The 22,961-nt window shown below is 46.1% G+C and overlaps 2 protein-coding genes across 2 annotated transcripts in view; one reads left to right on the forward strand and one right to left on the reverse strand.

Moving 5' to 3' along the window:
* LOC101081454 (solute carrier family 41 member 3) overlaps positions 1–22,961 on the forward strand; it is an 837,990-nt gene that overhangs the window by 358,257 nt on the left and 456,772 nt on the right. The gene's annotated exons all lie outside the window — the stretch shown is intronic.
* LOC123383806 overlaps positions 5,831–22,961 on the reverse strand; it is a 29,264-nt gene continuing 12,133 nt past the window's right edge. The window contains exons 2-3 of the mRNA XM_045052066.1: positions 17,387–17,673; positions 5,831–7,003 (exon numbers count right to left, since the gene is read on the reverse strand). Of these exons, the coding sequence (XP_044908001.1) occupies positions 17,529–17,673 (145 nt within the window). The 3' untranslated portion in view covers positions 5,831–7,003; positions 17,387–17,528. The remainder of the gene's footprint in view (positions 7,004–17,386; positions 17,674–22,961) is intronic.

Here is a 22,961-nt window from a genome sequence, read left to right on the forward strand (position 1 = left end):
GTAGGGGCTCAAAACCATGTTCCATGAAGTGGCCATGGAAGGTCAAAACAGAGACACAGGGCAGAGTCTTTCTCTGGAGAAGGGTCTTAGGAAGGGGGTGAGAGACTATTAGAGCAGCCCAAGGGGTGAAGCTCTGAGGTGAGAGAGATGGGGATCTAGGATGCAAGCCCAAATGAGTGCTTTCTAAGCAAGTTGGCCAGTACACAAAGGGCTGCCCTAGCCCCAGGTGGGGCGAGTGTCCCATCCACTTAAGTCTGAAGGCAGAGCCATCAAGAGCCTCATCCAGAGACCAGGGGACAGGGTGGGTGTTGATAACCCCTCTTCAACTCACACACAGATGCACAAAGAATGCTGAACTGTCATCAGGAAGGAGATGCTTTGTGGAACTGAGGAAGGCACTGCACTAGCTGCAATGTCCCCATGGGCTGCAAAACTAAATTTAAATTTAATTTCACTGATTAAAAAGCACATTACAGCGGCACCTGGGTGGCTCAGTCGGTTGAGCATCTGACTCTTGATTTTGGCTCAGGTCATGATCCAGAGTCATGGGATCGAGCCACACATTCGGCGCTGTGCTCACAGCAAAGAGCCTCCTTGGGATTCTCTCTCCCTCTCTCTGCCCCTCCCTCCCTCACTCAGGTACACACATGCACACACTCTCTCTTTTTAAAAAAATATAATAAAAGCACATTACATAGCAAGATCCCATATATTTATGTTTACACATTCTTGATAGACACGCACCACGATGTTGACAGAGATTATGGGCACCCTTCCTTCTTCACTTGTGCATATTTTCTAATTTTTCTATCACACACTAACTCTATAAAAATATTTAGGTAGACAGAGTAAACCCTCAATGATTCAAACAGCATTACGTGAACCAGCCCCAGGGCATAAAGAGACCAGGAGAAGTGAATGCCAGAGTGTGTGCTCGTTTAAGGGCCTCCCCACAATGCTTCTAATCAACAGAGACCACCACATCCCCACACTCGTCTGGACCCCAGCCCAGGATCTGGGCCTTTTCCCCTCACTGAAGAGCCCCACAGAGATTCTGGGGACTGGAGGGAACGGTGCCCATCACCCTTGGAGTCACAACACGAAGCACACTGGGTGTCTCACCCTCACAACCCAGTGAGGTCGGTGCATTCATTAGCCCCATCTGTAGATGGGGAGACTGATACGGGGAAAGCTAATGAATTCCCTCAAGTAGTAAGTGAATGGCAGAGGATTTGAACCCCTCCAGGCCCTGCCTGATGAATCTGGAAGGAAAATGGTTTGAGCTAACGTGGTTAGTGTGGGCTGACCTTGGAGAGGGTCGTCAGAAGCTTCTTTGAATTTCAGACCCGAGGCCCCCCGGAGGATCCTCCTGCTGGCACCACTGAGCCCGGGAATCCTGGGCTGCACCCCGACTCAGGGCCTCTGGTGTCCCTTGGCCTATCATATCTGTGATGCCTAGGGAGCCTGGTTTCCCACCCCCCTCCTCCCAGGCCCCCAAATGCCCGGTACGCACTTGGATAGTGTTCATCACCAGGCCGGCTATCAACATGCCCAAGCCTGAGAGCAGAATGGGCACCATGATCTGGCACATGATAGAGAAGACGGCCTCAGGGAAGACCCCATGGGGGGACCGGGTGAGTTCACAGCTGAAGCCTCGCAACTTCTTGCCCTGGAAGCAAAACTGCAGGTTCAGCTGGGTGACCACCATGATCAGGCTGCCAACCATGTTCACAGGAGCAAGACGTCCACTTGTGTCCTCTGTCTTCCTCCTGCACCAGGATATGCTTCCAAAGATGTACACATAGGGAACGCTTCCAGTGCCCTGAGCCGTTGGCAGGATCTCCGAATGCCCCTCAGCCAAGGGCCAGAGCAAGCAAGGAACAAAGGCCAGTGTGACTCAGAGCCTCATGTGGGGCCTTGGCAAACTCCTGCTGTCTCTCCACCCGCTACAGATCAGGTTCTCCTCAGAGAGTAGCTGCTCTGTCATCCAGGACGTCCCTCAGCTAAGTCTCTCACAGTGACCTTGATAGCATCCAGCTTTCCAGCCTACACTGGCTTGGGCTAGACCCTGGGAGACAGAACCACATGAGGCCTGACCTTGGTGAGGGCCACAAAGAATCCTGCCCGCCTCTGCACACACTCCCCAGTTGCTTCTACTCTTGGCAGACAAAGGCCTGGAGAAATCTCAGCCTAAAGGACCCACTCTTACAGCCCCCCTGAGGAGTTTCATGCCTCAAGGTTGAGAGGGCTGCAGGTCCCCAAGAAAGAAGCCACATCCTGTGATCATCTTGACTTCAGAATCCAAGGGCTCTTGACCATATGAAGAAGCTATGTTCACAGAGGAAATGCAGCCCTCTTTACTCTCAAGGGCCCAGAAAACTAATAAACACACTTCCAGGGGCACCTGGGTGGCTCAGTCGGTTCAGTGTCTGACTTTGGCTCAGGTCATGATCTGATCAGGTCATGATCAGGTCTGTGAGTTCAGGTCTGTGAATTCAGGCCCGGCGTTGGGCTCTGTGTTGACAGCTCAGAGCCTGGAGCTTGCTTCTGATTCTGTGACTTCCTCTCTCTCTTCCCCTTCCCTGCTCATGCTCTGCCTCTCTTTCAAAAATAAACATAGGGGCACCTGGGTGTCTCAGTCGGTTAAGTGTCTGACTTCGGCTCAGGTCATGATTTCGCAGTCTGAGTTCGGGACCTGCACTGGGCTGTGCTGACAGCTCGGAGCCTGGAGCCTGCTTTGGATTCGGTGTTTACCTCTCTCTCTGTCCCTCCCCCACCTATGCTCAGTCTCTCAAACATAAAATAAACATAAAAAAAAATTTTTAAAGATGCTTCTGAAGAGGCTCCACTCTCCTCCATTACAAAGGTTAGACCAGCCCTGATACCCAGCTTACTGCCCCCTTCCAGAGAGTAGGCTTGGATATCACCTTTGACTGCCAGCAAGTCTATTGTTGGGTGTGCACTGGGCATTCCACAGGTAGCAGGGATGGAATGTCAGGCATGAGGGTTGGCTGGAATAGGGATCAAGGTCACAGCCAGAAGAAGCCCAGGGCTGAAGGTCAGAAGCACACTCACCTACTGACCCTGTGGGACTTCTCCTGGACCAGGATCCTGATCTGAGCCTCAACTTCTGCTCCTGTTCCTAAACCAGGGCCCTCTTGGGCAACCTCCTGGTTCCCCTCTGTTGGATAGTCTATCCCACACTCAGGTCCCATCCCCGTAGCCTGGAGTTCACAATCTAGATCCTACTGACCTCCCTAGGCCTATCCACCTCTCTCCCAGCTCCAGCCAAACTTCTCCAACAACTATTTTCCTCATGCCCCAAATATTCCTCTCTCTACATCTGTCCTCAAACAATTCATTTGCTCATTCATTCAATAGATATTTTTAAGCCCTTCCTTGGAGCCAGACATAATGAGCTCTCAACTTCTTGGACATTCTCCCATTGGGAGTTGGAGTTTCTGTCTCCTCCCTTCAACCTGTGACTGCTGGACCAGTAAAACACAGTGGAAGAGACACTGTGTCAGTCTGGTTCTTGAGAAACAGTCTCCGCTTCCCATCTCTTGAGATGCTCATACTTGAAACCCAGATACCATGCTATGAGGAAGCTCAAGTAGTCACACAGAAAGGCCACGTATGAGTGTTCCAGCTGAGGATCCAGGTGACAGCAGCAACTGTCATGTCATGTGAGTGAGCTAGCCTGGATTGGGTACGATGCTTGGCAAGCCACCGCAGCAGATGCTGCACACAGCAGACATCCATTCTCACAGAGCCCTATTCGAACTGCAGATTCATGATCAAACTGAATGACTAGCTTTAAACAAGCCACTAAATGTGGATGCAGTGTGTTGCATAGCAATAGATAATTGGGACATCTGGGGAACCTCATCCCCACCCTTTACTTTTCTCATCTCAGAGAAACTAACAATTTCCAAACCTCTCTCTAGTCCAGACCCCTCCCCTGAGCTTTCAGGCTCTGTGTAGCCCCTGTATAACTCAATTAGTCTTTCACGTTTGTTCCTTCCAACTCCTCCCCCAAGCCTCTTGCCTCAATAAATGGTTCTGCCAGAAGCCCAAACTGCACTCTGACTGCCCGTTCCCCAACCAACTCAACCCCACATCAAATCTGCCTGTCCCCATGTCTTTCCCCTCCTCTCCAGTTCATGGACACCACCTTCACCATAGCCCTTAACTACCTCCTAACCCTTCTGTCCACCAAAAGTAATACCTGCTCTTTAACACCTTATATTACGTCTTCAAGTGACCTGCTTGCCCAAATATCCTCAATAGCTGTCAACTCATTACCTGAGAGAGTTCAGATTTTGTGGCCAGACATTCAAGGTCTCTCACAATTTGGGGGGGGAAAAAGCATCCTTTTGAGCCCTCTTTCTGCCTAGTACACGATCATCCACCGCATGTCTTAAAAGGAGCTTCCTGTGGACCCTCACATGGGCTGTGCCTATGTTCACACTACTCCCTCTGCATGTTCCACTCGCTGCTCAGGCCAAACTCTTGCCAAACCTCATGGCCAATTGAGGTGCCTTCTCATCTCTGAGGCCATTCCAGTGTCCTGCCAGAGCCTAACATCTTACCCAGAATTACCAAAGCTCTTTTTTGAACCCCTCTGAGGGAAGTCCACATATGCCTAATGACATAATGAAATGCACATACATCAACACTCCCATCCCAAAGTGTACTCCTCTTGAGGTGGAGTCTGGTTGATTCATGGCCACAATCTTTCAGAGCAGGGGAAAGTATTCATTCACTTACTCCACAGATTAGTACTGAGGGCCTTATGTTTGCCAGACTCTTGGTCTAAGTGTTGTGGTACATCTGTTAGCTGAACAGCACATACTTAGAGCTTTTCAGTGTGGCAGATAATCATAAAAATGGAAATGTAATTATGACCTGTGGTAAGTGCTCTGAAGGAAACCCAAGGAATGGGAGCAAGAAATGAGGATCAACCAACCATACACAGCACCCAACGACCTGCAAATGAAGGAATGAACAAATGAATGAAAGATCTCATTCCCTTGTGTACCCATCTGTGCCTCTCACTGCCCTTTCACACTGATTTCATGTCCAATCACCAAACACTCAAAATATCTCTAGGATATCCAGCAGGAAGTACACCAGTTTTGCAAATGAGAAAACAAAGTCCCTGAGAGCGTTTACCCAAAACCACACCCCAAGTCAGTATCAGAGGCAGGACTAAGACCCTCAGCTCCCAACTCTGGGGGCAGACTGCCTCCACCACCCTCCATGTTCTCTGCTCCACACCCTTCTCCTGTCTGATGCTGCCTGCATCTGTGGCTTGGGTTCTTGTGTTCAAACAAGAGTCTGAACCAGGAGGAGGCAGACACAAATGGCATATTTCAGAGAAAAGAGTTGAGACGTTAATTGGTTTCAGACAGAACCACTCTGGGCTGGGCTGGTTTCTCTGGACACTGACCACACGGCTCCCACAGAACTCAGCTGGAGGGACCCCCAACAAGCGATTGCTTTCTTCTGACTTCAACAACTCCTGTGATTTAGTTTTGAATGTGGTCAAACATCCTAATACAATTTATAGTCATACACAGTGGGCCTTGAACCATTCTCATCAGTACAGAAGATATGGAAACAGACAATAATTTACATAATTCCATATAGAAACAGATTTCTGATTAAGTAAGTTCTTAATTATTAAAAAATATTTCTAATTTCTGTTTAAAAAACCAAATGAGAAATTAAGATAAATGCACACACACATAATATACACACACACATGCAAGTAGTGAAGTTCAGAAGGATAGTCATCAAGATGCTAAGAGTGACTACCGTTGAGAAGCAGAATTTAAAATGACCTTTATTTTTATAATGTTCTAACATTCTATTGTGATTACTTGCTTTTATAACCATCAAAACATAAACTGTCACCAAAAATAAATAAAAGATGTCATTACATGAGAAAGATTACTTTCCCATGCAACTTGAGAACAAAATATGACAACATGGTTTACTGGGTCAGAATCCAGAAGATCAGGAATGTAATTTTAAAAATAGCTAGCACAGGAGAAAAGCTCAAAGACCTTGAACTAGATTCTGGGGCTGCACTGAGCAGCAGATGGAATCTGGGTCAAGCATTAGGTGGTTTCCCAGATGACCCTGAATAAGGCCCTGCCCCTGTACAGGCCTCTAAACTCTAAACATGAGAGGTGGGACTGCATCAGTGGTTTTCAGTCTACTCTGCCATCAGAATGACCTGGGAGCTCCTGAAATGTGTAGCCCAAGCCCAAGCCCAGACCAAAGAATCAGGATCCCGAGGCCTGCGGCATGACCTACTCATCTATTCCAACCCCCTTGATTCTTTGGGAGTGTGTCTTTGGAGGACAATGAGGAAGGCCTGCAGAGGGTGGGCAGAGAGCTTTGGAATGCACATCACCATTCCTGGCTTTCATTTCTGATTCTTCAGTGGGAACTGGGTGTCTTCCCAGAAGCACACCTTCTAAATGGCCTCCTATTCCTTTCCTGGCCATCTTGAGCCTGGGCTGGTTCTGAGCCAAAATGTCAATCTTAAAAAGCCTGAATTCTTCCTCATCCTGTTAAGGTCTCAGAGATCAAGCTGATTACATTCTCAATAATGGAGGGCTTCTTCTTTATTTCCCGCTTCTGATGTCGCTGGCAGAACCCACCCACAGGTGAAAGCACAGAACCAGAGCACTCATGCCTACTCAGGGCTGGCTGTCTTCAAGCACTTTCTCCAAGCAGCTCCTTCATGTCACTCAGGCATTCTGGGACCTCCCTTTCCAAGGCTGAGATGCAGCTGGCCTTCTTGCCTCATAGCTCTTTCTGCTAACATTGACTAATGCATCTGCTACCCTCCTTGCTTGACTGTGATGCCGTGAGAGTGGAGCCTGGCTCTTGTATCCCCCACAGGGTCCAGCATAGTGCTGGTCCTCTCTCCCCCACTGCTGACACACACGTGTTGCATTAATGAGTGAAAAAACGAATATACAGAATCCTAGAAACAAAGAAAAAAAGAAACCCAATCAGCCTTCTGTAGGTTGAGTGGTGTAAGGCCCTAAAATTATTATGATCTGCTGCCTTGACATGTGGTAAAACCAGGAGGGCCTCACAGGGTCTACCTGCAACTCCCCCTCCCCCTCTTCTCCAGTTGACAAGGTCCCCTAGTCAAGAAACCGTCCTTACCAAGGGGACCAGGCACAGTTCCCACTTATCCCTGAGTAGGGGGTTTTTAGTTCCTGCTGGCCCACAGAATTATTCAAGCAAGTCAATCATACCTTCCAATGAGAACTGGGGCACTTTATGCTATTGTTACTACAAAGTCTGCCTCCTGCAGCCCCTCATGGTTCACTCTGCTTTCCAGTGCAACCCTGCGTGTCCCTGGGTATGAGTTTGTGTGACTGATAAACTGTGATTTCCTCAGTCCAGTGTTGGGGTCATGTGTTTGGCCATCTCCATATGCTTGGGTGGAAACCCCTCCTTCACCAACAGAGTAAGGAGAGGGTGATTGCAGCAGCTGGCATCACAAACAGGACTGCCCAACCCTGATAGAAGATGCCTGGTCAGCTTTCACTGTAACTGCTCTTTGCTGCCTGACTAGCTCCTGACATGGCCAGTGCTGCCTGGGATGGAGCCACTAACTGTTGGCCAGCTTGTGTATTATTAGCCTGTTCCATGTCCCACTGTCTCTCCTGGGTAATGCCATCTCCTCCCATCACCAAGGCAAGAACTATTGCCAACTGGCCATAGCCCAGCAGGAGGCACCTCAGGGCAATCTGTATCTGGCAAGTGCTCTGTGGCACTCCTGCACCTAGTCTAAATTATAAACTGCCAAGATGGGACACCATGGAACACCCCCCTCCACCCAGCTAAAAATAAAATAGTTAACACAGCCCAATATAAGCTAACACAGGGCCTTCAAGGTTTGAAATTTATCATACAAGACCTACTTGGTGATTACCCCCACTGCTTCTCCTTTTAAAAGTCCAATTTGGCCTGCTCTTAAACCTGGAAAGAACCTGCCACAGGGTGAATGACTGCATCCTTCATGCTCTGGTTCCATCCACTGTGGCCCCATACACAACATCCAATGTAACTGAAATTACTCCCCCTGATCAGCACCAGTAAGGATTTTGCTACTATAGATTGGGCTAATATTTTCTGTTCAATGCCTATTTCCACACCCTCTTAGGTGCAGGTGACCTTCAACTCTGAACAGACACAGTAGACTTTCCAGGTTACTCACGGGGTACCTCACCAGCTCTGCCACGCACGGTCTTGCAGGCAACATCTTAACTGCATGCACCTTTCTCAAGGAGCACAGGTCTAATGTTACATTATGATGTCCTCCTCCAGGGAGACTCATGTGACACATTCACTAAAGGCAAAACACTCAGGAGCTCGCAAAGAGAGGATGGGCCATTACTCCACATGTGGGGCAAAGCCAGACATCTTGGCAAATTCCTAAAAATTATTTTGGTAAACCGAGGGCAACTCCATCCTTGACACTGTCAGAAAACAGCCATTGACTCTTAGCACCCACACTGTTAATAAACTGTTCATAGAAGCCCAACACCTTGTAGTCCTTTTTGAATTCTGGAGGCAACACAGTCCTCCTCTGCACATTTGACTTATGCCCATTTATGCTGTCACTTGCAAAGGACGCTGTTTTAAATAGACACCTCCAACAAAAGGCTCTAGAATCTGTCCAAATTAAAGTCAACAGGCATTGCTATCAGTGCCCTCAAAAATTCCTTCACTGGCAAAGCATTAGCAACCTCCTCTTATGCTTCTTGGAGTCCTGGACCACATACCTATAATGAATATATGTTGCCCAAGAAGCCCTTGGGTGCAAGAAAATACCCTCCTTGCCTAACTTTACACCAACTGAGCAGCAACTGCTGGCTACATACTGGGCTCTCCTGGAAAGGGAGGCTCTCACAGACCCTGGCCTGTGACCCTCCATACGCAGCAGCTCACTGAGCCTTGGGAGGCATAGCTACTGAGGACTCAATACAGGATAGAGTCAAACTTGGACTCTCTGGCATATGCCACTACAGAAGGATGCCTCCTCTGTCCTTCCTTAGTCCCTTGCCAGATGCTACCATACCAGAGGAGGTCACCCCTCCCCCAGTCCCCTTGGCTATGTAGGGAGCCCCCTTGACATTAACCTAGTGAACAGCAATGGACTTTGTATACTTTATGGGTGGTATGACCATGATACTACACCATGGAGCTCAGTGGAATGTTTATGTCCCTGATAAAGGAAACAACTCACCCAATAGTCAGCAAAAATGGTCAAATTTAGGCTGCCATTTTAGCACTGGATGCTCTGGCCAGCAAATGGTTCCATCTGCAACTTTTTACAAACTCTTGGGCCACTGCCTAGGAGCTGTTCCAAAACTTTTACTCTAAGGAACTAGGGCACTCTTGCCTCAGAGACACCCAAAATATAGGTCAAAGTCACAGATGTCTCCACATGCACTAAGGCCACAATACAAGGCCTCACCAGGACACTGCTTGTCCTCCTTATTTTCCAACATTACAGGTCATGGCCAGCCCTCATTTTGCTTCTGAGGACACACAGGGCTGACTCTACAGGAAGGACTCAATAAACTCCCACCTCCTCTGCAGACCCTGAGCAGCCAGAAGAATTGAGAGGCACACTGGTCTCCTCAAACTTAAGCTCTAAGGTAAAAAATAAGCCCCAGTGGGGGTTGGAGGTTGATTAATGTGGTATTTTTTGATTGAGTTTTTTCTTTTTTTTTTTTTTTTTTTGAGAGAGAGAGAGAGAGAGAGAGAGAGAGAAGGAGAAGAAGAAGAAGAAGAAGAAGAAGAAGAAGAAGAAGAAGGGGGAAGAAGAGGAGGAAGAGGAGGATGAGGAGAAGGAGGAGGAGGAGGAGGAAGAAGAAGAAGAAGAAGGAGGAGGAGGAGGAGGAGGAGGAGGAGAAGGAGAAGGAGAAGGAGAAGAAGAAGAAGAAGAAGAAGAAGAAGAAGAAGAAGAAGAAGAAAGGAGGAGGAGGAAGGGCTGAGGGAGAGAGAATCCCAAGCAGGCTCCACACTCAGCGCAGAGCCCAACATGGGGCTTGATCCCACATTCTGGGATCATGACCTGAGCTGAAATCAAGAGCTGGACGCTCTTAACTGACTGAGCCAGCCATGCACCCCTGGCACTGATTTTAATCTGGATTCATGCTCCTGGGGATACATGCTATCTGTACCCCAACACAAGCCCCTCCACTACCTTTATTGGCTGCAATGGGGAACCCTTATAAGTTCACCAGGGGGCCCTCTCCCTCCAGGTCAAGAGGCTGCTTCACTTGCTGGGGGGGGGGGGTGAGGGTGTTCTCTACCTGCTCCCTAGAAGTCCCAGTCACCACCACAATTTAAGTTGGTGTCACGGCATCATGGGGTCAATGTGGTATGAGGCCTAAAACTAGCAGTATTATGTGTTGTGACATGGGGGAAAGCAGGAAGGCCATGAGGAACCTAACCACAAGTTCCACCCCGCTCTGTTCCCACAACCCTTCCTATCCCTGAGGAGCGGGCTCTCTCTGCTTCCCTGCCGGCCTGTGAAGGAGCCAGGCACACCCTTCTTCAGAAACAGGGGCAGTGGAGGGTTCCCCCACCGATAGCACACAGTGTTCCCCAAGCTCATGCAGGCTCACTCTGCTCCCAAGCGCTCCTTTCTGAGGGCCTTTCACAGCATCTGCTGTTCCCCTCTCAGGTTAGGAGTATATGTAATAACTAATGACCTGCTGTATTTCTCAAGTCCAAGGCCAGATGCCCTATATTCGACCATCCCCACAGCCCAACGATGGGAATCTATCCCTCATCAAGGCTGGCCTCATCCCCTGTGGCACTCAGTCCAGGCTTCACTCCTTTCCCTCACATAACTCTCCACGCCCTTGCTTCTCCCCTCCCATCAGCCCCTTGCCCTCCTGCCTTTCTAGAGGGTTCCGTGTCTTTGCTAAGGCACCATCCCTGCCAGACCCTTCCTCCTCTTTGCCCCCACTCCACCTCCATGGGGCCCATGGTTCCTGACCCCTCTGCAAATGAGCATGATGTCTGTGGACCACCAGTTTGAATTTCTGCTACATGTAATACAAAGAGATCAGATTCATCACAAAGAATGGGGTTCTTTCTTCTTCCTATGTACACATTCCCAAAACCCTGTCATATATGCTGCCCTGTGTGGGGACCCAGGGGTCTGGAGAACTATATGAGAGGCAGCTTCTGTTTCTAAGGAGAACACTGGCACAGAGCCTTAAAAGAGTATTAATCTCACTACATACACAAACAAAAATAAATAAAAAATAAACATATGCACAACAAAAACCATCAAAAGCAAAGTCAACAAATAGAAAAATGAGAAACATATTTATAATCCATATCACAATTAAAAGGTCAATTCCCCTAATATATAAGAAGCCCTCAGGTGCCAGTAAAAGGATAACCACTCCATAAAAATACAGGCAAAGAATAGAAGCAAACATCCAAAGATATTCAACTTCACTTGCTAATGTAAGAAATACAAATTGCACTACCAGGGACCCAGCAGGCAGCCCTAGAGAATGATCTCTAAGGATCCCTGCCTCCTCTACTGACACTGGGTATAATACCTTCCCCTGAAACGTGGGCTGAACTCAGTGACTTGCTTCCAGCCAAGAGAAGAAAGATGTTGCTTCTGTGGTAAGATTTACAAAAGGTGGTTTCTGTCTTGCTAGCAGACTCTATTTCCTTCTCAGACTGCATGCTTTCATGATGCTGCCATGTTGGAGACATCCAGTGAGGAAAGAACTGAAGGTGGCCTCTGGGCAACATCCAGAGAGGAACTGAGGCCCTCAGTCCAACAACCTGCTGGGAGCTGAATCCCTCCCACAGCCTATGAGCGCCCTGGGATGATGCCACAGCTGTGGCTGACGTCTGGACAGCAGCCTCCTGAGAGATCTGGAAGCAGAAAACCTAGGTCTACTGGATTCTTGGCCCATGGCAGCCATGAGGTAATAAGTGAGTACCATTTTAAGCTGCTAAATTTGGGGATGACATGTTGCATAGTAATAGAAGCTAATACAGTGTACAAGGAAATGCAATTTTCCATCTATCAGATTGTTAAAGATCAAAGAGTTTGAAAATAAACTACGTTGCTGAGTATTGGCAAGCAGGCATCTCCCTATGATGCTGGAGGAAGTATAATTGGTCCCACCTCAAGGGTAGGCGATTTGGTGATATATCTATCAAATGCATGATGTTTTGACCCAGCACTTCTACTTGCAACATGTACCCTACTCATTTACTCCAGCATGTAGCAAACGTTAAGATTATTCACTGCAAGGAACTGTAGGGGGCTCAGTAGGTAGTCATCCTGACTCCTGAGTTTGGCTCAGGTCATGATCTCATGGTTCAGGAGTTCAAGCCCCAAGTCAGGCTCTGTGCTGAGCGTAGAGGCTGCTTGGGGTTCTCTGTCTCCCTCGCTGCCCCTCCCCTGCTCTCTCTCTAAATAAACAAACAAACTTAAAAAGAAAGATTATTCACTGAGCTTTCATTAGTAAGACTATTTTAAGGTGTTGTTATGAGCTGAATCACGCACCCCTCCCCCAAACTGCAGTCTTAACCCCCAGCACCTCAGAATGTGACTGTATTTGGAGACAAGGCCTTTAAAGTGGTATTAAATTAAAATGAGGTCACAAGGATAGGCCTTAACCCAATATGACTGGTGTCCTTACAAGAAAAGGAAATTTGAACGCAGACACGCACAGAGGAACAACTATATAAAGAGACACGGAGAAGGTGGCCATCTGCACGCCTCACAGGGAGGCCTCGGAAGAAACCAGCCCTGAGGACACCTTGATTTTGGACTTCTGGCTTCCAGAACTGAGAGAAAATAAGTCTCTGTTGTTTAAGCTGCCCGATCTATGGTCCTTTGATATGGCAGCCCTAGCAAACTAATAATTAAGTTTAAAAACACATCAGAAAAGAAATGGTTAAATAAATTCTGGTATATTTGTATAATGGAATACTGAACAACCATTTCTAAAAAAGGAAACTTTTAATGTATCTATAAAGAATATTGTAAGGTGAATATATGGTGTAGTGAATATACTGTATCACTATACTGTGAGGTGAAAACACCAAAAGTCCAGAGTTTGTATATGCCAAAACTTGAAAAAAAAGAGTGAGCAAAATATACAGAGACAGATGAACAGATATAGATATTTGTTTGTACGTGCATAAAATATCTTTAGGAGGAAACAAAACCAACTGGGGCCTAGTGGCTGTCTTGTCCCTGTGCATATTTGTGAACCTTTTACATTCTGAACCACAGCCTCTTTTCTCAGGGAGTTCACATTCAAGCCAGGGAGAGCATCAGATCCTGCACATGGTAAAAAGAAACGGCAAATATCCCAACATCTATAGAAGGTGACATGCTGGTGAGGCTAGCACCTCAAGAAAGGCTCCATGTAAGGCTGCCCATGTGAAACGGGGTGGGAAGGATGACGGAAGGCCTCTTCACTCAGGGTTGGTGGGAAAGAAGGCACAGGGAGGGGGCAGTCTAAGTGAGGCTGGGGGTTACCACACAGCTGACTAAAGCCAGCACCACTGGATAGAGCAGACAGAGGTCTGTCCAGTGGTGCTGGCTTTAGTCAGCTGAGCCAATGTGGCACCACTGACTGTTTTCACCTTCCCGACAGAACCAACTGTACACAGGAACCCATCCACAGGGCAGGGGACCTTCTCCTCTTCTCAGCTCAATGAAGCCAAGCCAATCATGGCCATTCCATTCTCTTTGCCAATTTTTGGTTTTGAAGTAGGACATGCCCAAATCTGCCAGTGAGAAGTTGAAGAGTTTTGTTGGGGATGCCCAGGAAAGGTTCCCTGTGCTTAAGAAGGAGGAACCAGGCGTAACTGGTGGCTCAGTCGGTTAAGCTTCTGACTCTTGGTTTCAGCTTAGGTCATGATCTCACAGTTCATGGGATTGAGCCTCACATTGGGCTCTGCACTGACAGTGAGGAACTTGCTTGGGATTCTCTCTCTCTCTCTCTCTCTCTCTCTCTTCTTCTTCTTCTTCTTCTTCTTCTCTCTTCCCCTCCCTGCCCACTCTCTCTTTCCCTCAAAATAAATAAATAAACGTTGAAAATGAGTTAAAAAAAGGAGAAGGAACCAGAGCAGAAGACCCATTCTTCTCCCTCTGGATATGATGGGGCTATAAGGCAAAGCCAACTTTGGCTGCTGACTCGGCAGGAACTTGGAAAGATCCTGGTTCCTTGGAGTCATTGTGCGCCGGTTATGGTAACACTTTCCAAGCCTGGAAGTACCCCATCTTGGAAATTCCATTTTGGAAGATGACAGACTTCCTTCTTATTTAATCTACTACAGGTGTTTTTTCTGGTATGTGTAGCTGAAACCATCCTAATTGATACAGCCAAGGTGAGCTCAGGATGTCTGGATGCCAGTTTGCGGAGTTTGGATTTTATTCCACAGTCAGTAGAGAAATCAACAGAGGTTTTAAAATTCAGATCTGCAAGGCACCTGGGTGGCTCAGTTAGTTAAGCTTCTGACTCTTGATTTTGGCTCGGGTCATGATCTCATGATTCATGGGTTCAGGCCTGCATCAGGCTCTGTGCTGACAGTGTGGAGCCTGCTTGGGATTTTCTCTCTCTCTCTCTCTCTCTCTCTCTTTCTCTGCAAACATGCAGGTCTCTTTGTTCCTCCCCTGCTTGCTCTCTCAAAAAATAAACTTAAGAAAATAAAAATAATAAAAATAAAATTCAGATCTGCATCATGGAGTTCCCCCTGAGATGGCAGTTAGGCCATGACCTTCCTATGGATCCAACAAACACATGAAAAAAACTGTAGAATGGGTATTTCTGCCTAATTTTATCCTCTTAAATTGTTGCACTGACAGAATATCAATGACAACAGGAGTTAACAGCAGTTAACCTTCACTGCCTAGTGCCAGGCCCTGTAACTTCCACTTCACAGACCTCATAACAAACTTCTGGGCTCAGTTCTAATATACAGAAGAGAAAACAGGGGAACAAAGAGCAACTTGTGTAAGTGACAAAAGTCGGACTCAAACCCAGTTAGACTAGCTCCAGAGTCTGGACTCTCAAGCAATTCAGCTCACTGTTATACTGCCTCTCCCTATATAATCTATAAACCTGTGTGTGTACACTCTAAACCAATGTGTGTATGTTTAGGGGGTTGATATATATGGATGTATATATAAATATATAAGTGTGAGGTGTGTGTGTGTGTGTGTGTGTGTGTGTGTGTATAGGGGTACATGCCCCAGTGACACCATACTGACAGAACATTCAATAAAATAGGCATCTTGCAAATCAGTGGTATTGAGAATGGACTGCAGGGAGCAGCACCTGAAGTAAGTAGGGCGGTGAGGAGGCTACCGCAGTGCTGACTAACCATGTCAAGAAAAATGTGGACTAGGTCACCAGGAAAAAGGAGAGGGCTGAGGGGTCTGGAGGGCACAGAGAGACCAAACATGCAGGCAGGGACTGAATCAGACTGGGATAGGCGCTCTGGTTTAAGAGACAGCCATCCTGGGGCTGGGCAAGGTCCAGGTGGATTCTGGGAGTGAGCTGGTGGTCACTGGTGTTGTGACGTCATGAGGAACTAGACAGCTGGGTACTGGAAGGGTCTTTGAGAACTCCAGAGTGGAGCAGGGCCAGGCAGGTGGTGGAATGCAGTGGGATGGTGAGAACTGTGGCAAATCGGAGAACATGGCCGCCTGGAGGCGGCTGCAACCATCCACTGTGCAGTGAGAGAAAGTGGGGCCAATTATGCGAGAGTTGCCAAGTTTCAAGACAAAACAGAAATTCAGACTTTTACATAAAATCTCTTGATTTTAGTGTTAGTTTAAAAAGAATTTAGGGGCGCCTGGGTGGCTGTCTGTTAAGCATCCAACTTCAGCTCAGGTCATGATCTTGTGGTCTGTAAGTTTGAGCCCCATGACGGGGCGCTGTGCTGAGAGCTCAGAGCCTGCAGCCTGCTTCAGGTTCTGTGTCTCCCTCTCTCTCTCTCTGCCCCTCCTCTACTCACACTGTCTCTAAAATTAAAAAAAAAAAACATTAAAAACAATTTAGGGGTAGGTGACTCAGTCACTTAAGCATCCAACTCTTGATTTCAGCTCAGATCATGATCTCATGGTTCATAGGTTCAAGCCCCACATCAGGCTCTGAGCTGACAGTAGGGAGCCTGCTTGGGATTCTTTCTCTATGCTCCTCTCCCACTTGCTATTTCTTGCTCTCAAAATAAATAAATAAACTTAAAAAACACTGTTTAAAAATTTAAACCACCAGTCTTATTGCTAAGTGGTAGAACTGGGACTTAAATCCATGAGGGGCAGGGCCTAGGTTACCAGACACAGGTAACTGGTTACCAGACACAGGTTACCAGACTAGGTTACTGGAGCACTGAGTGAGGCACAGGCCAGGAACTGTCACACACATCAGCCCTGCTTCTCCCAGTCTGCCTCACTCTAGACAGCCTTTGATCTCTGCTGACTGCTAACTAATAGGAGAGATCTAGCCAGTTATGACTTAGAATATTCTTAGGGACTATACCTTTCCAGGAAGGACTTCTGAAGACCACACTGATAAAAGGAATGACAGTGTGGGCAGTCATGACTTAGAATATTCTTAGGTACTATGTCCTTCCAGGGAGGACTTCTGAGACCATACCAATGAAAGGAATGACAGTAGAAGAACAAGAAAGTCAGGGTACATTGGTAACTTTTTTGTCTGATGGGTAACTCCCAGTTCCTCACTCTGTGGCATTTCGGTAGGGCTGCAAATCAAGGCACCCTGCCTCCCCTCCAAGAGTGATGACAATGTAGTCAGGCGAGCCAGAGAATGTTCTCCCTCAGGGAACAGGAACTGGAACAGGAGTGGACACCTGACATCAGGATCAATTTTTAGAGACTGATGTGGACATTGACAAAGAAGTCTCTCTTTTTTCTAAGAACGCATGTATTAAGTTGAAATTAAATGCCAAGGGCCATCTTCCCCTCTATGTACAGAATCCTACCTGAAAATAAATCATAGATGTGTGGCAGAGAAAAAGCCAGCATCCTGCTAATCATTTAAGCACCTGGATCATGCCATGCCTGAAATCTAACCCCTTACATATTTCAATTATATGAGCTAATAAATTGTCTTTTTAAAGCTTAACCTGGGTTAATTTTAGTCTCTGTCACCAGTAACTAAAAGAATCTTTCTCAATTTATACAAAAATGGTATTCAAGAAGAGGACGTCCTGTCCCTTGTCCCTCAAGCTGGATTCAAAGTGTAGAGGCCTACTCTTCAGGTATGGCATTCAACAGTGCCCCCAACACCACCATTCCCATTTATTTTCCTCTTACCTGGAAATAGTTCAAAAGCATACCAGCCCCAGACAGTCCCAGTCCTGCAAACATGAAGGGCACCATCACCTGAAGGCCAATGGACAAGGCAGTCTCCCTGCTGAACTCAGACCCCAGTGGTTTAGAGACCACCCTGTGCCTCTCAGACACAGTCGGAGGTCCATCTTCTGAGGCTCCAGAGAGTCTTCCAGGGCTGAAGGCGTGTGGCAGAGCCAGCTCCTCTGGCTTCCGCTGTCGGGTCTCTGTCCCATCCATGTGAGCAGAGCTGAGCCCCTGGCAGCCTTAACCTGGGAGACACAAAGCAATAGTGGCTGATCAGCAGAGTTCCTGACCCCCATAGGACTGATACCCTGTAAGCCCTCAGGCCCTTCTGTCCAGCAGAGGCTGGCATCATTCTACCCAGTCAATAGCCCCTCGCTCAGGGACTGCTCCACACGGTCTCCTGCAACCCCAATTTAAACAGTTTTTATTTAATATGCGCATGTTTGAGAAAAATAAAATATCACAGAAGAGAGCACTCAATATTTACTAATTCGAGTCAGCAAAACTGGTGGTATAGGTGGAGGAAAATTCTTTCCTCCAGAGAAGAACAAGATACCTAGCAAAAAATGTCAGAACCCAGTTTTTCAGAACTCTGGAAATTCACCAAAGCTTGGAGCAATGCAGGAGTATTTATTTAAAAAAAAAATGCTGAATCCTCAGCAAGAACAGCACATTGTTGTGTCCATGGTGTTTGTGATATTTTTACTGTGCCTTAGTCCCACCCCCTGCTCTGCAGCTCTGCAGCACCCTTAAAAACCAACAGCCTAGAAAGAGCAGAATGGGCTGGAGCTCTTTCAAAGCCTCATTCTCAAAGGACTATCGCTGTTTGACCTATCAGGTGGTTCACCGCAAAATGCCACTTACAGACTATCTGTATTTCACCTGACATTTAAAAAAATTTTTAACGTTTCTTTATTTTTGAGAGACAGAGTTGCGAATAGGGGTAGGGACAGAGAGAGGGAGACAGACCCGAAGCAGGCTCCATACTGTCAGCACAGCACCTGATTCGGGGCTTGAACCCATGAACTGTGAGATCATGACCTGAGCCCAGGTCAACAGCTCAACCAACTAACCCACCCAGGTGCCCCTCACCTGACTTATAAAATTCACATAGTGTAAAAAACCTTTTCCCTGGGGGATATTTATTGAAAACAATTATAAGCACTTCAAGCTGCCTAAGGCAGTGGGTAATAGCTGGGGTAAATAATACAGAAACCAAAAGCCTAAAAGATGAGATGCCTAAATTCTGAAAAGTTCCTAAAAATCCTGGGAATCTAGAAGGCCACTCATGGTGAGCTGGGCATATGCTCAGGAAAGAGCCGAGAAGGCCCGAAGCTCTAACCCCCAGCTGATCTGGAGGCTCTGCATAAGCAGACTTGAAGACTAAGGCAGGGCTGTGAACGACAGCACTATGTACTGAAGGTGTGCCCCAACATGCACACAGAGCCTCCAGGCAAAGACTGAGGGACTCATCACTTCCACACACGGCATTCAAGGACATCTCTAACCAAGCATTACCTGACCACAGAGCAGAGTCCTCAGGAGCTAAGTACAACACAGAATACAAACCAAAGAAGTCATTTAGAAAGGTCGCTAAACCAACAACAGCTATAGAAAGCAGCAATAACAGACCCTCAAAAAGACACTGGCCCCTGAGATCTCCAGCCCTGCTCCAGCCACACCCTGGAAGTTGGCTGGCCTGCGTGACAGAAGCTTAAGGAATCAATATGTGGACTGAGCCCAGGGGTTTGGATGCAACTCTGCCAGCCCTTGCCCCTCACTGGTGTCATAGCCCTCATCTAACTTCTTACTGTTGGGCTAATAGAGACTGCACCAACAAGCTAGAGATGGGACAAAAGATGCATGCTGGGTCTCACATACCTCCTCTGGATGGGAGGATTATTAAGTATTGCCTGTATATTATGATAACCTCTCTCACCCTTACAACTGTTGCTTACCCACTTTGCCCCCAGGATGGCTATATGACAATAAGGGAGTCAAGGGAGTTCAGCGCCTTCACCTCCCTCCACAAAGATTGCTACAAGGGAAAAACACCCACTCTCTGTCAGTTACCTGGTGCCCCAAGGACTAAGTATTGGACTGTAGAGATAACCCAAAATGTCAGGAACCCATGTGACAACAAGGGCTTCCAGAGAGGGAAGTCTTGTTACACTTACCTTCCTCAATGGGGGAATCTCGGGCAGGGAAGGGATACAGGACAGGGCCCTTCAAAAGGTTATAAAGGATACCCAGAACAGGGTAATATAAGCCATAAAGGTGACCACTCCCCCGGTAGCCTACCAGGGTTTGAGCCTTTCAGCCCTCAATCAGATGCTTACCAATTCCCCACTCCAACATTGGACTAACACTACCTTACCAGTCCTCCATAAAATAGATAACCACACCCAAACCTGCTGGATGTGCTTCCCCTCAGCAGGAGGGCTTACTTAGCCCCTCCTATCCCTTTTACCTAGGAAGCTCCTGAAAATCGCAAAACCAACATTTCTGTCTTAATTGGACCCCTGGCCACTGGGATCCATCTCACAAATGCCAACAATCTAATCTGTCCCTGAAGGTATGAACGGTACCTCTCTATACAGAAGAAATATAACCTTAAAGAGGAATACAACCCTATGTTCAATCCCTGGGGTGTTCTATCTATGTTCTAATTTGGCCTACCAATGCTTACAGGCCAACTGGACTCAGAGATGTTATTCCATCTTCCTAACCCCAGAGATATCCGTATACACTGAAGATCAGCTCCTAACAACTTTTAGCCCCACCTCCTGGGCTAAATGGGCAATCCTGCTACCCATTCTGATAGCAGCAGGAATTGCGACAGGAATAGGAACTGGAATAGGGGGCATTGGTTCATCCATAGGACTATACCATAGACTATCTCAAGAGCTAAATGAAGACATGGAACAGGTGGCAGATTCTCTGGTAACCTTACAAAGCCAAATAAACTCTCTGGCAGCAGTGACCCTCTAAAACAGGTGAGCCCTGGACCTCCTCACTTCAGAAAAAGGAGGGACTTGTATCTTTCTGGGGGAGGAATGTTGCTATTTCGTAAACCAGTCAGGAATAGTTACAACTAAGGTTAAGGAACTCAAGGAAAGAATTCAACATAGACAACAGGAAAATATCAATCAATGGAAAGGATGGGATCTCACAGACTGGGCATCCTGGCTTCCTGCCCTGGTAGGGCCCCTCCTCTCCATAATTTTACTTGTATCCATTGGCCCCTGTATACTGAATGCCATGGTATGTTTTATTGAAAACACTGTTGCTTGCCAAAGTACTCCAAGCGTTCCGAGAGTACCAACCTGTATATTTTAGCCTTCTGAGAGTACCAACCTGTAAAATTGAAAGGTGATGCCTACTAAAAATTTTTTTTAAAAGGCATCAAAGGGGGGGAATGTTGGAGAAGTGGATAAAGTACACCAAAGATGGCTGACTGGACTAAAACAAACTCTGGTCTCTGGCTTAGAGACCCCTCCTCCGGTTTCTTCTTCCTTTGTTTGCTGTGCGCGTGAAAACTCCCACAGATATGGAGGCTGTCGGCTATAAATTACCCTCCCCACTTGCATTCTGGGCTGACACCTTTGGCGAAACAGTCTCCTCTGAGCCCACTAGTGTAAAATAAATCTCCAACCCACCAAGACCGCTGAGTGCCACTTGGTTTTTCCGCCAGTGTTCCAGCTTGGTTCTGTAACATGTTCAAAGAACTTAAACAACCATCCCTGAAGAACTAGATAAAGTAAAAAAAAAATGGAGTCTAACCAAAATGGAGAATATCAAGGAGATAAAAACTATCTTAAAGAAGAACCAAAGAAAAATTCTGGAGTTGTAAAATATAATGGCCCTAGAGGAGTGCAATGGCTGATCTGAGCAGGGAGAATAAAGAACAACTGAACTGAAAGCTAAGTCAACAGAAATTATCCAATCTGAAGAAAAGAAAGAAAACAGAATGAAGAAAAATGAACAAGTCCTCAGGGCCCTTGGGACAGCATCAAGCACACAAGCACGTATAACGGGAGTCTCAGGGATGAAAAAATAAAGGGGTCCAAAAGAATATTTGAAGACATAATGCACAAAAGCTTTCCAAATACGATCAAACTTCCATATTCAAGAAGCTCAACAAATCACAAGTAGAATATAAGAGCACAAATTACAAGAGATCCACCGCAAGACACACCATTATCAATCTTCCAAAAGTCAAAGACAGACAGAAAATCTTGAAAGCAGGGAGAAGCAACTCTTCATGCACAAGGACTCCTCAGGAAGATTAACAGCTTACTTCACATCGGAATCCATGGAGGACAGAGGCAGTGGGATGACATGTTCAAAGTGCTGAAAGAATAAGACCTTCCACCAGCAGTTCTGAAAAGCAGAAAAAGGATCCTTCAAAAATGAAGGACAAATTAAGAGATTCCCAAATGAGCAAAAACCAAGAGAATGTGCCACTAGCACACCTGCCCTACAAGAAACACCAAAGAAAGACCATGAGACTGAAATGAAAGGACCTAGATAGTACTTTAAATTCATATAAAAAATAAAGAACACTAGTAAAGGTAACTACATAGGCAAATTTAAAAAAATGTATAAATGCATTGTAACTCTATTTTCTCTTATCCAACTTAAAGACAACTGCATAATTCAGTAATTATAAATCACTATATATAGGTACACAATATACACAAATGTAATTTGTATGACAGGAGGAGCACAAAGTAGGAGAGAACAGAGCTATATAGGAGCAAAGTTTCATATACTAGTGAAATTAAGTTGCTATTAATTTAAATTACAATGTTATCTAAGGAAGGAATTGTAATCCTCAGAGCAATCACTAAGAAAATAACTAAAATATATATATTTTTAAAACAACAATGGAATAAAAATGATACATTAGAAAATATCCACCTAATACAAAAGAAGATAGTAATGAAGGATAGAGGAACAGAACGAAACCATAAGATATAGAAAACAAATGGCAAAATGTCAGGATGCTATCTTATCAGTAATTACACTAAATATAAATGGATTGGTTGAAGGTAAAAAGGTTTTTAAAACATACACCATGCAAACAGTAACCAAAAAAAGGGGGGGGGGGAGTGACTTTCCTAGCATCAGACAAACAGACATTAAAACAAAATCGTTACTACAGATAAAGAAGGGCATTTGATAATGGTAAATGCATCAATAATTATCAAAAAACATAACAATTATATACACCTACAATATAGCTACAAAATACATGAAGCAAAACCTGACAGAATTGGAGAGAGAGAAATACAATTCTATAACAATAGAAGACTTCAATACTCTACTTTCAATAATCTACTGAACAATCAGAAGATCGACAAAAAAGGGAAGACTTGAACACTATAAAAAAATTAGATCATACATGCATAGAACATTCCACCCAACAATAGCAGAATAGACATTATTTTCAATGTATACAGAACATTCACTAGGATAACCACACATCATATAAAAAACACACAAAATGCAAAAAAATTACAAATAAATA

The sequence above is a fragment of the Felis catus genome, chromosome A2 (genome assembly GCF_018350175.1).
Source record: "Felis catus isolate Fca126 chromosome A2, F.catus_Fca126_mat1.0, whole genome shotgun sequence".
NCBI classification, from domain to species: Eukaryota; Metazoa; Chordata; class Mammalia; order Carnivora; family Felidae; genus Felis; species Felis catus.